At 40.6% G+C, this 15,848-nt stretch overlaps 2 protein-coding genes across 2 annotated transcripts in view; both read left to right on the top strand.

The window, feature by feature from the left end:
* Window positions 1–249: 249 nt before the first annotated feature.
* On the top strand, window positions 250–4,343 carry cdk9 (cyclin-dependent kinase 9 (CDC2-related kinase)). The gene is made up of 8 exons (XM_030769101.1): window positions 250–296; window positions 465–578; window positions 1,432–1,513; window positions 1,665–1,755; window positions 1,852–2,018; window positions 2,416–2,587; window positions 2,909–3,057; window positions 3,538–4,343. The coding sequence occupies exons 1-8, from the start codon at window positions 256–258 to the stop codon at window positions 3,901–3,903; spliced, it is 1,182 nt and encodes a 393-aa protein (XP_030624961.1). The 5' UTR covers window positions 250–255; the 3' UTR covers window positions 3,904–4,343.
* A 5,413-nt stretch (window positions 4,344–9,756) lies between these two features.
* The window catches only part of crb2a (crumbs cell polarity complex component 2a), a 20,943-nt gene continuing 14,851 nt past the window's right edge, over window positions 9,757–15,848 (top strand). The window contains exon 1 of the mRNA XM_030767940.1: window positions 9,757–9,862. Within this exon, the coding sequence (XP_030623800.1) occupies window positions 9,757–9,862 (106 nt within the window). The remainder of the gene's footprint in view (window positions 9,863–15,848) is intronic.

The following is a 15,848-nucleotide window of genomic DNA, read 5'->3' as shown; positions in this document are numbered from 1 at the left end:
AAAATATGTCATGCCAAGAGTATTTTTTTCTGCACCTCTGGCACTTGTAAAAATATACCACTGCATACAAACTCTCACAAAGTTTTATACTGATGAAACAATATTTGTTCGATAGCAACAGTCGCATAGGGGTAACTTCACAGAACAGAAATAAAAAAAAATGTGTTAAACGCATAATCTTCCAAGCGGTAGATGGCAGCACAGCTTTTTAGTTCAGTGGTAGATGCTCATCGGAACGGGAGAAGAAGACCAAGGATGCAGCGAGACAAAACCGGAAGCTCCGGCGGAGCCGATAAGTATGAATATATTCATGAATATTATTTGATGTGCTTTAGTCACCGACTCAAAAATTTGTTAGAAGATATCATCAAGAGTCCTTACACTTAAATTTGTGGTTAAATCGGCTAACAACCCTTTAACAACTAAGTAATGCCCGTGTCTTTGTTAAACGTGCTGTCTTCCAGGTCGGACAGGGAGACCGCCACCATGTCTAAATATTATGATGGCGTTGAGTTCCCTTTCTGCGACGAATTCTCCAAATATGAAAAATTGGCTAAGATCGGACAGGGTACCTTTGGGTAAGTTAATCTGAATTTGTGATTTCTAGGAGTCTCATAGATAAGTAAAACGTTGTAACACACTTGATGTCACATCTTGTTACGTAGCATACATCAAGCAGCCCGTACATTTTCGATTGTATACAGAGTATATAAATTAGAGAACTGTCGGTTTGATATGATTTCACATTAGACACTTATACAATATTTTATATGTCACTGACATTATACCTTCCATGTCCTTGCGTCGGAAACGTGTCAACGAGACGTTTCGTCGCATAAACAAACAACGGCTAGCAGAGCTAGCAAGATCCGTTTTGTCACGTCAGTCCGGACCAGATAATTCAACCGACAGCTTCATGTAGTCATTTTATGAACCAGAAAGATTTCAGAAATAAGTAGTCGATGGTGTGGTTGCCTTAAACTATTTACACCTTAACAAATAATTGAAATCCTGTAGTTGTACACAGATTTGAGTAGGCCTAAATCATGCCGTCCAGAGCCATAATGCCGTCTACACATGTTCAGCCTTTAAAGGCGGTCTCGACTGCGGCGCTGCATTGTGTAATGTTTGGGCTGTAGTAGTTTACATCGTTTTTACCCAGCAATTTTCGGTTTATTGTCGGAAACATTTATCCTTTGAGAGCTGACACCTCTGCAGCATGGCTGTCACAGGATATAGTGCACCATATTGCACAGAAGGAGCGACATCATATCCCATGGATAAAATCAATTAAACTTTGGATATCTTCAAATTCTGATGATATTTGTTGATGTTCACTTTGCTTTGGTTGCCTGGAATGAAGCATAAAATGCTAACATTGGGAGATCTGTTCGTGCTATGCTGTGTTAACGCTATGTGTTCTCTCCATAGGGAGGTGTTCAAAGCCAAACACCGGCAGACAGGGAAGAAAGTGGCATTGAAGAAAGTTTTGATGGAGAATGAGAAAGAGGGGGTGAGACATTACATAATATCTGTTCAAACATCATAGAATTGTGACAGAATCCCTTCAGATTTTTCAGGAATTGAGACTTTAATCTGGCAATGTCTCTCTCTCTCTTTCTCTTTCTCTCTGATTTACGCGCACATGTATCCATATATTTCAGTTTCCCATCACTGCGCTGCGAGAGATAAAGATTCTTCAATTGCTCAAACATGAGAACGTCGTCAATCTCATTGAGATATGCCGAACAAAAGGTGAGTCTCACCCCGAGCCCTCTGCTGGTCCTCTCTTTAGCATGGCTGGTCCGTGTTCCATATCTTATTGCTCCGTTCTCTCTCTCTCACCCTCAGCCACACAGTTTAACCGCTACAAAGGCAGCATCTATCTGGTGTTTGATTTCTGTGAACATGATCTGGCTGGACTCCTGAGCAATGCCAATGTGAAATTCACTCTGTCTGAGATTAAGAAGGTCATGCAGATGTTACTGAATGGGCTGTACTACATTCACAGAAATAAGGTGAGCTCTTACCTCTCTCGCTGTCGTCTTTTTGATTCTTAAACGTTTTTCAGGTTTTTATAGTACAGTCGGGTCACTTTGATTCTGTTTTTGTTGGTTGTTTTTCTAATGAAGGATAACATTAAGGAAAATTGATTGCATTAAGATAGATGTACAATTTTTTTTTATCTTAATTGTTATTCATTCAATTGTGTTATGTCACTTGTTCACTCTGACCTGTCTATTTTGCTGATGAATGCAAAAGGAAAACAAAGCATTTTAGTTTGTAAATAAAATTGTAAAATAATTTGCATGATTGATGTTGCTTGCAGTAAAGCATATGGTGAAATGCTGTGTTCTTCAACGCAGATCTTCACTTATTTGTTGTTTTTTCTTTTTCTTTTCTTTTTTTTTTAAGATTCTTCACCGAGATATGAAAGCTGCCAATGTCCTGATAACTCGAGACGGAGTTTTGAAACTGGCCGATTTTGGACTAGCCCGAGCGTTCAGTTTAGCTAAAAACAGCCAGGGGAATCGCTATACCAACCGCGTCGTCACACTGTGGTACCGACCACCTGAGCTACTGCTGGGTAAGAAACACATGTCTAGATTCATTCGTTTATATCTGTGTATTAATATATCTGTTCATATCTATATTTATTAACTTGATTACCTCTTCAACGTCCACATTTGTTTGTTTGCTTGTTCTCATTTAATCCTCTTAATTTGCTTGTCTTTATTTACAGTTATTTACATTCACATACATTCATCTACATATTCATTTATAATACACTCTTACCTAGAGTGACCTTAAAATAATACACACCATTAACACTGTTAGAGCGTCACACTTAAAATGGTATGCGTAAGTGAGGTTTGGTCTGTAAATGTCTTTTGTTCTGTGTGCGTAGGTGAGAGAGATTACGGTCCACCCATAGACCTGTGGGGAGCTGGTTGTATTATGGCTGAGATGTGGACCAGGAGTCCTATCATGCAAGGAAACACAGAACAACATCAGCTCACCCTCATCAGCCAGCTGTGTGGATCCATCACTCCTGAGGTACAGCACAGCCACACACAAAACTACAGCTAGTTTAGTCTCCATTTCTTAATGAGGAGGATTAATACTCTAATAAGATTTTAAAAGGTAGTTAGGAAGTGACCATGTTCACAATTTTGTTTTGGGCTCTGTTGTGTGAAAATCTGCAGTTGTAGCGTGTGTGTGTTTTCAGATGTGTATGCGAACATCTAAACAGAAATAATGAAAATCTTGTTTAGCCATGATCTGTCAAAATCCCCCTGCCAAAAAAGACTATTTTCCAGGAATCAAGCAGCCCAATATGTGACTGATTTCAGTGGCATGCATTGTTCTGTTCTGATCCAATAAAGATTCCGTGCTTGTTGGCACATGTCATACGGACCATGTGCCAGTAAAGCATGTGAAAATAAAGTAGTAAAGCGTGTAAAAATGTATGTTAGTGTACATCCCTGTTATGTGTAGTGAGAGGTTGTGTCTAACTGTAGTCTGCGTGTGTGACAGGTATGGCCCGGTGTGGATAAGAAATACGAGCTCTACCAGAAGATGGAGTTACCGAAAGGCCAGAAGAGGAAAGTGAAAGACAGACTGAAGGCGTATGTTAAAGACCCTTATGCCCTGGATCTGATCGATAAACTCCTGGTTCTGGACCCGGCCCAGCGAACGGACAGTGACGATGCTCTCAATCACGACTTCTTCTGGTGTGACCCCATGCCCTCTGACCTCAAAAACATGCTCTCCACCCATAACACCTCCATGTTTGAGTACCTCGCTCCACCCCGCAGGAGGGGTCACATGCCCCAGCAGCCAGCCAATCAAAACAGAAACCCTGCCACCACCAGCCAGACTGAATTTGACCGGGTTTTCTGATTTGAAGGCTTTGTTTTTGACAGACTGTTATTGAACAGATGACTAGCACATACAGACCTCTGATTGGCTCAGGTGAAGACATTCAAATTTCGGATGTTCGCCTCGGCTGGGGACCGTTTTGGACAATTTAAAAAAAAAAAAGTGTTCTCATAGTTTTACTATTGTTTTCTCTGGGTATTTGCGTTTCAGACCTGCGCGTGCAGTCGTTCACAGGTCCGGCAGAGAAGTAAATAGTTTCACAGTTTAGTAGCTCAGAGCAAATGGATGCATATGTGTGAAAAGCAGAGAAGAAAAAAATACTTGTGCTAATGATGATGTAAAGATGTTTCCAGAAGACAGAAGTGTAGGTAGGAAGTTAAGAGGTATCAGAAAATGATTGTATAAATCTTGTAACAAAAACGTTTTGGTTTGATCCAGAGAACTCTATCTTTTTCTCGATCATGTTGCAGTCTAATATTTTTTTTTTTTTTTTTCATTTTTAATTATTTTTATATTGTTTTTATTTCTAAAGAATGATGCATTGTGTTGGGTTTGTTTTTTGGTGTATGTTGTACTTGTTAGTATAGGACACTAATAAACTGCTCAAATTATGTGCAACCAGAAATTCTCTTTTCTTTTCCTGTACGTACATCAGTACAGACAATGGAGGATCTTCAACACAGAATGCAGGTCCGTATAAATGAATGTATATTGGTATATACTCAACTGACTGTAGTCAATTGCAAAAATGTGTGTTTTTCTCAAGGGATGTGGTTTGAGTGCAGCTAAGAAGATTTGACCCTTTGAAATCCAATTAGAATAACTCCCCTGCTCTTAGTTGGAACACTCAAAACCGCTTGGACAGACACCCCCCCATATCACTCCTGTATTAGTGCAGTTCTTAGACACTGCAGTGCGTTTCAGGACGTCAGCTCCTGTCAAAACCTCAACTCCTGCGCCCATCTGCCAGGAGCCCTGGTAATGCATGTCTACCTAGAGTGAGGGTCAAAGGGCAAAAGATTTGGGATGGGACTGTATTGATTGACGGACGGACGGGGGGGTGGTGTGGAATGTGTGAGCACATGCATAACTCTGCTTTGTCATCTCATCCCGTAACACTGTAATCGTATTAGAGGTTCTCCGTATGGGCCATGATGTGGTAACCAGAGACCTCCTCAGCAGTAAAACAACAGTGCTTGTCTTCCTAATGTTAACTGGTTTCTTACACAGCACAGAACAATCGATACTCTCAGTAAGTCTGATGGATTTCTAAGGGTGCACTAACATTATCCTTGTGTTGAGTAAATTTTTGGCATGCATTTCTTGTACGAAAAACAACCTGTCATACACAAATACACATTTCAACTCCGTATTTGGTTCAAAGTGAAACTGATTTCAATGATTTCATTCCTTAATTATCTATTAATGTATTTAGGAAATCAGGTCATGAATAGATCATGGATCATGACTTTGGTCTGTAAGGATCATCTATAAATACATATATAATTGTATGGACTTACCCTATGTGTGTAGCTCAAGGCCTTATATGTGTATTGCTATTGAGGCTTAAACTGGTCTTAACCTCTGGGCTCTATACATGATACAGCAACCCGTAATCCCATTGTCCATGGCCTGCTCCATTTTCTGATCCAATTTAGCTAACTAGCAGCTCACCCAGGATCTCACATACTGGCTACCCAAGCCCACCTATGCCATAGATACTGGCAATGAACTGACCAATCAGATATCCTATCCTTAACCATTTCATCCAATTAAATCTAAGGGAACAGAGATTAGTTTCCATTTCCCAAAAACAAGAAAGAAAACAGATTATACAACCTGTTGAATATGTCAGCAGTGCCAATGAAAAAAAAAAACCATGGAGTGATTGTTGATTTAGTTTGTGTGTAAAATATCATGCAAAGTCAGTAACACAGCATGTTTTTGGACTTGTTAAATTGAAATGAGTCAAGCCATCTAAAAATAAATCTTTAAGTCTGTAGAGATGGTGTATATGTGATGTACGCAAATGATTAGTGTAAGAGTTTAGCACTGATGACATTAAAGAGTGACCTTTTCCCTCAACACACAGTGAGATAAAGGAATAATGAGATAGAGAATGAAGCACACCACTGGCACAGCAGTGGGTAAGAGTACCGAGAGAAGACCAACACAACACATAACCCTCACACAGGACAGGAAGACACTGGAAATGAAAAAAAGGTTTTTGAAAGAAGACCAACACAACACATAACCCTCACACAGGACAGGAAGACACTGGAAATTAAAAAAAATGTATCTGAAAATAGATAATAAAACAACTGTATAGGAAATTCCTTTAAAATGAGGGAAACCATTTCTCAGAACTGTCATTGATATACAAATATGAATATGAAATACTTCATTAATCCCAAGGGAAAATCAAGTATCTTGTATCTCTTTCCAATCCACTGTGGTAGTCTAAAATGAGTTATTTTAATATGTTTGTATTGTAGCTCATTATTGAATCTTTTTTTTTTTGTGGTTGTTGCTGTTTTGCTGTTGGAGTTTCTTTAGCAAATTTATCTGTGTGTAATGCTTAAATAGATTGTATATTTGTCTGTTTTATTTTGTAGTTCTTGTTTTATTTATTCACATCATTGTTGAAATTATTTGGAATGAATATAAAGAAATTCAACTCTGGAAGAGCAAAAATTAAGTGAGACTACCATACATATATTCCAGAAATATGCTTTAGCAATTTCAAAATCCCAATTCATGCCCAGATTTGGACTGGACACTTTTTGATTTTCTTATGCTGATGAATTAGATCACACACTCTGAGGACCTGCAGTTATGAATAGTATTTTCCCCTTTACTTGTAATCCCTAACTGTGAGAAAAAAATTAAGAGCAAACTTTTATGCACTGACACATAACCGTGTGGTAAGAATGTAAGAATTTTACACTTGAGAAACTACACAGCTTGTCAACACACAATGGTATATGTAAGATTAAAAACAGGCGTATTTGATATTCAGATATGAGGCAGGTTTAGGGGGGGGGGGGGGGGTTCAGTGTGCTGTTCACTGATAGCAGTAAAATGAGAATGGTCCTGCTAAATGACTTTATAGCTTCTGAGGTACAATTAGCGTTAGCAGCTCATTGTCCCATAAACACCCTGTGGTCCTGTTTTCTCCCAGTCAGTTCAAACCTCTGTCTGTTAGAGCCTGTCTGAGTCCAGTCTACACAGACATACACAAACACACTTAATGAGTTACCCCAGATACTCAATCAACCCTCCCTGTGACAACCCAAGAGCACCTTCAGACCTCTACTGGAAAACCACATCAGCAGCCACTGTCCCTGACTGACCAACCAAAAAATCCCACAGTCCCAACTCTTGAACCCTGAAATCTTTCCATGGGAGCTGAGATAGAGTGAAATCTGAGATATAATGAGGGAGAAATCAAAGATTAGGAGAGCACAGCATGGCAGGGGTGAGAAGAGAAGAGAAGAGAAGAGAAGAGAAGAGAAGAGAAGAGAAGAGAAGAGAAGAGAAGAGAAGAGAAGAGAAGAGAAGAGAAGAGAAGAGAAGAGAAGGGCTCTTATGTTTGGTTCTCAGATGAAGCCCTCAGGGTTTCTGTATAGTTTGTTTTCATACTCACCTTGTTTAAATGATGGTGATCTACTCTCCAATCCTCTTGAGTATAATTCACCAAAGCTTTACATGCTTAAGCTTCATAAAGGAGAAATAGCCCTGAGACTGTAGGAGGCTAAGCTGGTTATTATTCAGGGGTCTTTGCGGTTCACGTTCGGCCGATGAGGTGGCACGTCAGGGATCTGTCATCTTATACTTTCAGTTCCCTTAATGAGTGTGTTTAACATGAAGCATTTTAACATTCATACGTGTATGGATATAGTATTATATGGATATAGTATAGTATATAGTATAGTGTATGCTTAGTCCTTTGACTCTGTCTCTTCTCACACACACATGCATACACACACACTCAGCAGTGAGTGTGAACTGTTTCATAGTCTAACAAGTATTAACTCAAGGTATCTGAAATACATTGTGAAGAGATTTAACGTAAGCATAGAGATGCTTGTGTGTGTGTGTTTGTGTGTGTGCTTGTGTGTGCTTGAGTGTGCATGTGTGTGTGTGTGTGCGCGCGCGCGTATTGTGTTAGGAATGCTAATACGATATTGTTAATGGCTTTTGATGATTCAGAGAAAAATACCTGTGAACAGAAGCTCTTTATTCTTTCTCGGTTGAAGTATCTTGTAGTGTTTGTTCACTGTGTGCAGCACAGGAGTAAAAGGAGTGCAGTTTGTCCTCTGACACTGAATCATAGTGTGTGTCACTGTTCCTGTCAGCATGCAGACACACACACACACACACACACACACACACACACATACACACACACACACAGAGTTTAGGAAAAGGCCCTGATATTCTGAACCGGAGAGTGACACTGTGGAGATATTATTTTGCATATAAAGCAAAACATTGTGATAAGAACGCAGTGGCTCATGACAGAAACAGCTGCTGTGTGACTAAAGGGAGAATCATGATTCTGTGCATCTTTGAGTCTTGATTCTGTCTGATGACATATATTCTTTACGTTCAAAACCAGCCATGAGCGTAGCAACAAGATGCCTTCCTCAGGGTGTAACTCTCTCTTCACGATATCAATATTTGTAAATCAGTTGCTCACACTGTGATATTTTACATTTATAAATTTGTATAGTTTTGTATTTCTGTCATATACTTACAAATTGGTGTTTCTGTTGTACATTTGTACATTTACATTTATAAATAGGTATGCATGATATTTAGATGCTTAAATCTATAATGCCTATACAGTGCTGCCAAGGCTGCTTTTCTGCTTCGTCAGGTTCTTTGGCAGCATCTGTCGCATGGTTCGGCTCTCATATGGTTAATGAGGCTGATTAGCTGGTGTGTGTGTGTGTGTGTGTGTGTGTGTGTGTGTGTGTGTCTGTGTGTGTGTGTCTGTGTGTGTGTTTGGGGGGTTTAGGGGCTGCTGGTTGGTCAGGACTCAAGTCCAGCACTTGTTTGTCTCTGAACCTCTCTCAATCACTTTTGGGTGTTTGGGTCAAGAGCCATTGCTCTGATTTTTTTTGAGATGTAGGATTCAGTGCCTTTGATTGGTTGAGATAATGAGTATAGGGAGTCTGATTGGTCAGCGTGTGGGGCTTTCCGATTTTGATTGGTCAAGGGAGGATTAAGTGTTTGGATAGCTGTTCAGGAGCATGGGGAGCCTATGAGGGGCGGAGCTGTGGGGAGATTAGCCACACACTCACAAAGAGACTGTCAGGAAAATCTGAACTGGCACTGGACAGGCTGAACTGGCCTTAGCAGCACTAGTTAGTGTTTAAGTTGTTTTAATGATAACAAGATTATCTGAACTTCAAAATAAAACCCTTGTCTCTCTGAAGTGATATTCATTTCCATTCCATTCTACATACTCACACTCACACAGACATAAATGACATCTACATGTAAAATGACACACTGATAATAGCCCACAGTATATATTTTCTGGTATATGATGATTAATCCTGGAGTAAAATGTATATCCTTTTCCACATAAAAGCATACCAGGATAGTGTGCCTTGGCGTATGTAGTATATTGTCACTGTACAGAGCAGGTAGGTATGTCCGGGAACATAAGTCCAGGTCGTGTTTTAGTGTTCTCTCTCTTTCAGGATTCTCACTCTGTCCTACTGGACAAGCCAGTGGAGGCTTCATTAGAGTTGAGGACCAGCCTCTTGTAACATGCCAAATACTCTCCACTGTATCACACTCTAACTTGCTTCAGGATGCCCAGAACGAAACACTTCTGAACGGAAAACACACACACTCAGAATGTTTTACCCAGGGTTACGGGTCACCGGCACCACCATGGCCATGGCGAGGATACACCTGAACATGCACAAGACGATTTTACTCACGATGATGATGTTTAAATGGGGTAAGTCCAACTCCTCTTTCCTCACTTTTAACACAGCACTCAGACTCAATTCACAGTTCAACTTGAAACAGCCGAAACTGTGTGTGTGTTTGTGAGTGAGCGTTAATCATGAGAGACAGGGCAAGATGGAGAGAATGTAAGAGTTCTGACAGGGCAGTGTATGCGGTTTTTAATACTGTCACCGTGGTAGCTAATTGTGTAGTGTGACAGAGCAACAGGTTTCTCTGAGAGAGAGAGAGAGAGAGAGAGAGAGAGAGAGAGAGAGAGAGAGAGAGAGAGAGAGAGAGAGAAAGAGAAAAATTTGTTTCGTCTAACTCTCCTTAATGAGATCTCTCATGAGGTTATACAAGGACTACAAACACACAACTTACAAAAAGCACAGCGACATTTTAATCACTCAAACAAATAAACAAAAAAATCATAAACCTTTTAAATTTTTTTCTTTAATCATATTGTAATTGTATTTTTAAAAGTCCAGTGTAAATGTATAAATAATAAATACAATTTGGAAATAGTATATTCAAGATAAAAAAAAGAGTGAATTCAAATAAATTGTGTAAGAGTTTGCTCAGACTCAGAATCAATGCATAAATTTTTTTTTTTTTCTCTAAAAATCAAATTCTGCCCACAGCATTTTCTGTACTGAATGGGACAGGATGTATTAAACCAGTTCTCTCTCTTTTTCTTTCTTTCTCTCTCTTTTTCTTTCTTTCTCTCTCTCTCTCTCTCTCTCTTTCCCTATGTCTCTTGCTCTCTCTTGCTCCTCTGTCTGAGAAGAGATGTAACCAGTACCGAGTGGGGAGGGGGCATTAAGTTTGTGTGCGTTTGTGTATGTGTGCATGTATGTGTGTGTGTGTGTGTGTGTGTGTGTGTGTGGTGGGCAAGGGGGTCTTTTCTTCATTTGGCCTATTTTTCCCTCCACCCCATCTGAGGGATTCTGAATCAGACAGCATTGGGATGGGGAGGGGGGGGTCGTATGGTGGAGGATGGGGAGGGGAGGCTGCCATTGTTTCATGTTACCGTGACAACATGGCTCTGAGTAATTTTGAGAGCATTAGTATGTGCTAGCAAAAGACTGAAATCTCATTTAAGCACTCACACTGTTTACTTTAGCCATAAACCCTGTCCTCCCTGCCTCAACAAGGACTGTTTTTGTTTTGGTGATTACAATCAGTGATTCAGTCTCAGTAAACAATAACGTAAAAAATAAGAGACTGAAAAAAAAAAAAAAAAAAATAAGAGACTGAAAATCAAAACTTGCCAATATGTCCTGTGACAGCTCAGTGATTGCACAGCTATGCGCAAATTTGTCCAGTTTGAAACAGCTGAAGTCGGGGAAACTTTGACAAACGAAACATAAATATCTAATGAGCAATACAGTCTGTTTTTGTACTGTGACTTTTCAACAGAAGTCACAGTAATAAATGTATGATTCATCTCAGTAAAGATAGCAGCCTGGTTATGTCTGTAACTCTGAGCTGAGTGAAGCAGGGAATGGTTCCCACAGCACTGATTTTCAGTTCAGTGATTTGACTGTCTTTTCAGGTCTCAGGTCTGTGCAGATGGGTAAAATCTGAATCAACTGAACTCTTATGCCACACTCATGTAGTGATATTGTACCACACTGTAGTTCAGTCACAGACACACACACACACACACACACACACACAGACGCACACTCAGACGCACACACACACACTCACATACAAACACAATTCTCTCTCTGGAGAAATGGTGTGATTTTCTGCAGTGTTGTTTGTTTTTCTTTAAGATATTGCTCAGTTGGGGATTTTGAGTGTGATAGTTATCTGTGTGTGTGTTCATGGGAGTCTTCCTCTATCTATCACTAACCTCAAATCTCTTATCTTAGCATAACAAACCCCACAAAAACACACACATACACACATGGACACATGCAAACACATACACAGACACAGTTTGGCTATAGATATATCCGTACATGCCTGTGTTTAATGACTTGAGCAAAAGTTTACAAGCTTTGGTCACATCTCATCGTTGTGAGCCAGGGAATACAGACAAGCCACAGACGAAACAAATTTTTTTCTCTTTCTCTTTCTCTTTCTCTTTCTCTTTCTCTTTCTCTTTCTCTTTCTCTGTCTCTGTCTCTCTGTCTCTCTCTTTCTCTCTCTCATCTCACTCAAAATCAGATTTATAGCTTTGGTAGGTTACCTGACATATAGCTACCCCTCCGCTCGCCTGGACCCCCCCTCGCCACCTCCCCAATCCACTACTCCCCCACATACACTCCCACATACCCTCAAGACCCCTCTGAAGTGCTCTGAGAGGAGAGAGGTGGCATTCCACAGATACGTGTGTGTTTGTGTGTGTGAGTGTGAGGGTGTGGGTGTGTGTGTGTGTGTGTGTATGTGTGTGTGTGTGTGTGTGTGTGTGTGTGTGTGCATGTGTTGAAGAGGGATTAGTCTGGCTGTTAACATTGAGGAACTGCAGGCTGTCTCTTCCTGAGAGGGCATTTTATCCACTAATTTGAAAAAGTCTAACTTGGCAAAGACAATGAAATTACGAAAACATGCGTCATACTAAACAAATGTTTCCCACTTTTTTTTTTTTTTTTTTATAACAAAATCAGTCTCAACAAAATATTTTGTTGTCTGTGTTTAATCACTGAACTTATAATCCATTTGAAAATAGGTTTTGGAGGGAAAGTACAAGGGAAATGCACATAGACCTATTTAACTAACTCTGAACTGAGCTGTCACCTGTTGTCATAGTTTATAGATTTTTATACAGTTTGCAGAGATGTAGATTAAGACACTAGAATACATTCAGTCCAATATCCGAATCTCAGACTGCACAGCATGGTATATGTCGATTCATCACCATGGGAACACATAGCATGACAAGACTGCACTGTGTGTAAACTCTTCCCATTTAAACAGAAATATTATACACTCTCAGAACGCTTAAACTGTTGTACAGATGCACCCAGACACCAGTTGAAAATGCGGAAGGATAAACATCACCTGTGTGAGTCTTCAAAAGTGTGTCAGCAACAGGACTAATGATGGTTGTTGGACACACACCAACACTAAGGTGTTCTGGGTTTCTGTCCAGGTCTCTGCCTCTGCTGTTACAACAGCAGATGTGCTTTAGTTTAATATGTGTGATGTTGATGATGAGGGATGAGGGAGACAAGAGGTTGAAATGCCATTTCGGTTCTCTGCACTTGAAAACTCTTGTTTAAACTCTTTATTTGAAGTAACACCGGAGGCATACGGTGAACAGAAAGTTGAAAGGGGCAGAGAGGGATTCAAATCTTGTGTTATGTGTGTACTACCTGGCCAGAGGGGATACTAAAGGCTTTTGTGAAATTACTTAACATTTGAGATGTAAATTGTACTGTTTATTGCTTATGTTCAAATTGATAGAATGGTCATTTACAAATTAAGATGTTATGGTGTCAAGGGCCATGTATTTGTGTGTGTGTTTGCTGGGGCATTGACTGTGGTCTGTGGGTGTCACAAACTCATGTTGTTTATTTGTCAGTATGGTATTCATTTTATGTGTTTAGTCAGTTATGAGTTACAGTAAATTGTGGCGAGGAGTCAAGCTTAAGTTTCTGAGATGTTAGTCGTATCATTTTAACATTAAAGTGGAATATTTTGGACCTTATTGGGACCTCCAGATGAGTTCTAGCAGTTCTAGTTTTCTGGAACATTCTGTGAGGCATGTGCAGGTCACAGAGCAGTGAGTATTCAGTGGATGCTGAGAGACTATGAGATTACATTGAGTACATGAGTTTGGTTGTGACGTTCAGGTTATATCTCAGCCCTGGTTGGAGGAATACTTTTGAGATTAGATCACTGTTGATATTTAAAAAGATTGTGTTCCTGGGTGCAACTTCTAAATCTACAAAACAACCTGAGTTAACAAAACAATTTTTTGACAGTGAGCGTTGATTGAGAGATGGGCATTTCACTGCCAGTCACTCTCTCATACACACAAATCACACGGATAGCACAAACAGATACAAATACATGCCAGCAATGTCTCAGCAATGACAGGATATCTGCTCTCTGTCAGTAGCACACAAACGCATATAAGCGCACGCACAGGCACACACACACTGACTCCCTCTGTCAACAACACAGACCAGTGTTAGACAGGAAAGAAGATACAAAATACATATACTCTACACACACATACATAAAGCCTCTATACACACACACACACACACACACACACACACTGAACAGAGACAAAGATTAGACAGATGAAAGTATACATAGACACACATTGCATAGTTACTGCGAAAGTGAGGGAAACGCTTGAACAAATAAGGAATGTGAGATACATTGACGGCAGGTGGTGTTCCTGAGAGAATGAAACAATTCACATCCCGTCATGTTTAGGATCATGCGTAAAGACGCAGGGGGGATCCGTCTCCCTTTGCTTCATGCCTAGAGGAAAAGATCTCGACGACCTTGAAAGAAGGGCGGGTTCTGTGTGCTGTTTGTGAGGAGTTTCAGTGATGAAGGCTGATTAATTCGCTGATGCTTCCTTGAGGAACAGTTGATAAGGTGATGTTGGCACTCAAGTCATCACCAGCTGGGCTTAATTGTGGTCAAAAGCCCAAACTCCTCAACTGTGACATCTGTGCACTGGTGTGAGATGCCAAACAGAATAAACAAACAAGTCTGACCACAACCGAATGAAAATATCAATCTAGGCCAACGGTCTGTTGAGAGTAATGAGTGGTCTGTTGGGCAAGAAACAAGTCAGAGGGTCAGATGAGTCATCCTTTGCTCTGCTCTGGGGAAGCGGACAAGTGTATGAGTGCTTTACACCAAAGGACACCCATACGCACAAGTGCTTGTTTTCCATTATGAGACGTTCTTACAGCTCCGGCATGGTCTGAGGTGCGTTTTTTTTTTTTTTTTTTTGGCATGGTTTAGATCTTCCCTGCTTTTGAGAGGGTTAAGATACATTTGTCCTGGTAGGACAACAGTCTCCTATTCCCTTACGCTTATTCCCAAGGCAGGAGCGTCCACTGGACACTTTCATGAGCGTGGAGCCGACGTAAACCAGGTGCCAAGCCCGTTTCAGTCACCAGATCTCAGCCAAATAGAACAATCCATAGAGATTACAGACTGAGACAGAATTTTCCACTGTGGAAGGATGGTGTCACATCCCTCAAATAGCTTTTCAGACACTTATAGAACCCTTGCCAAAATACACTGATGGTGTTTGGGCAGCTCGCGTTGGCCCGCTTCATGTCTGTGTTTCCTTTATTTTGGCCATTAATCGAATACACCCGCACAAACGTTCATACACTGTGAGCACACTCCGGGACGAACGAGGAATACTAGAATCATACAGGTGAAGGGATATACACACAAACTTCTTTGAAGAGTTATCTGACAATGACAGTTGGTGGAGTATGGGGATGAGTAAGGTGTGTGTAGTAATCCCTGTCAGCCTCCTGGAGCTTACAATCTCAGGGCGGATTGGGTGATTAGAGCAGAGAGAGTCTGAAGAGGTCACGGAGATTGACAAAAGCATCATGAACAGGGGACGCGCACACACACACACACACATTAAAAGCAGCTACAAGCTTTAAACAGACATATAAATATATACATTTGTATTGATGGATATGCCTGTGCAGCAATGTCTCCTGAACCAGTAAAATCTGCAGCCACAGCAAAAGTTATTATAACTGCTTGTACACAGGTTTGTGTGTGTGTGTGTGTGTGTGTGTGTGTCTGTATGTGTGCGTGTGCCTGTGTGTGTGTGTGTGTGTGTGTGTGTGTATGTGTGTGTGTATGTGTGTGTGTATGTGTGTGTATGTGTGTGTGTGTGCCTGTAAAGGCAGAGCCTTTACTTAACTCATCAGAGATTAGAGTCAGCAGCTGAGGTGTGTGCATTGCACTGCATGACACACTACAGAACTGAGTAGCGGTGGAGTTAAACCACTGCATGACACACTACAGAACTGAGTAGCGGT

Source organism: Chanos chanos, chromosome 3 (assembly GCF_902362185.1).
Source record: "Chanos chanos chromosome 3, fChaCha1.1, whole genome shotgun sequence".
NCBI lineage: Eukaryota > Metazoa > Chordata > Actinopteri > Gonorynchiformes > Chanidae > Chanos > Chanos chanos.
Note: the sequence above shows the minus strand (reverse complement) of the source record. Positions and strands in the feature narration are given on the sequence as shown.

What these genes read in the sequence shown, in the direction of transcription:
- cdk9 (XM_030769101.1), top strand. Translation starts at nt 256, where the DNA reads ATGCAGCGAGACAAAACCGGAAGCTCCGGCGGAGCCGATAA. An exon ending in ATCGGACAGGGTACCTTTGG is followed by an intron (nt 579 to 1,431) that starts GTAAGTTAATCT and finishes TTCTCTCCATAG; the next exon opens with GGAGGTGTTCAAAGCCAAAC. An exon ending in ACTACATTCACAGAAATAAG is followed by an intron (nt 2,019 to 2,415) that starts GTGAGCTCTTAC and finishes TTTTTTTTTAAG; the next exon opens with ATTCTTCACCGAGATATGAA.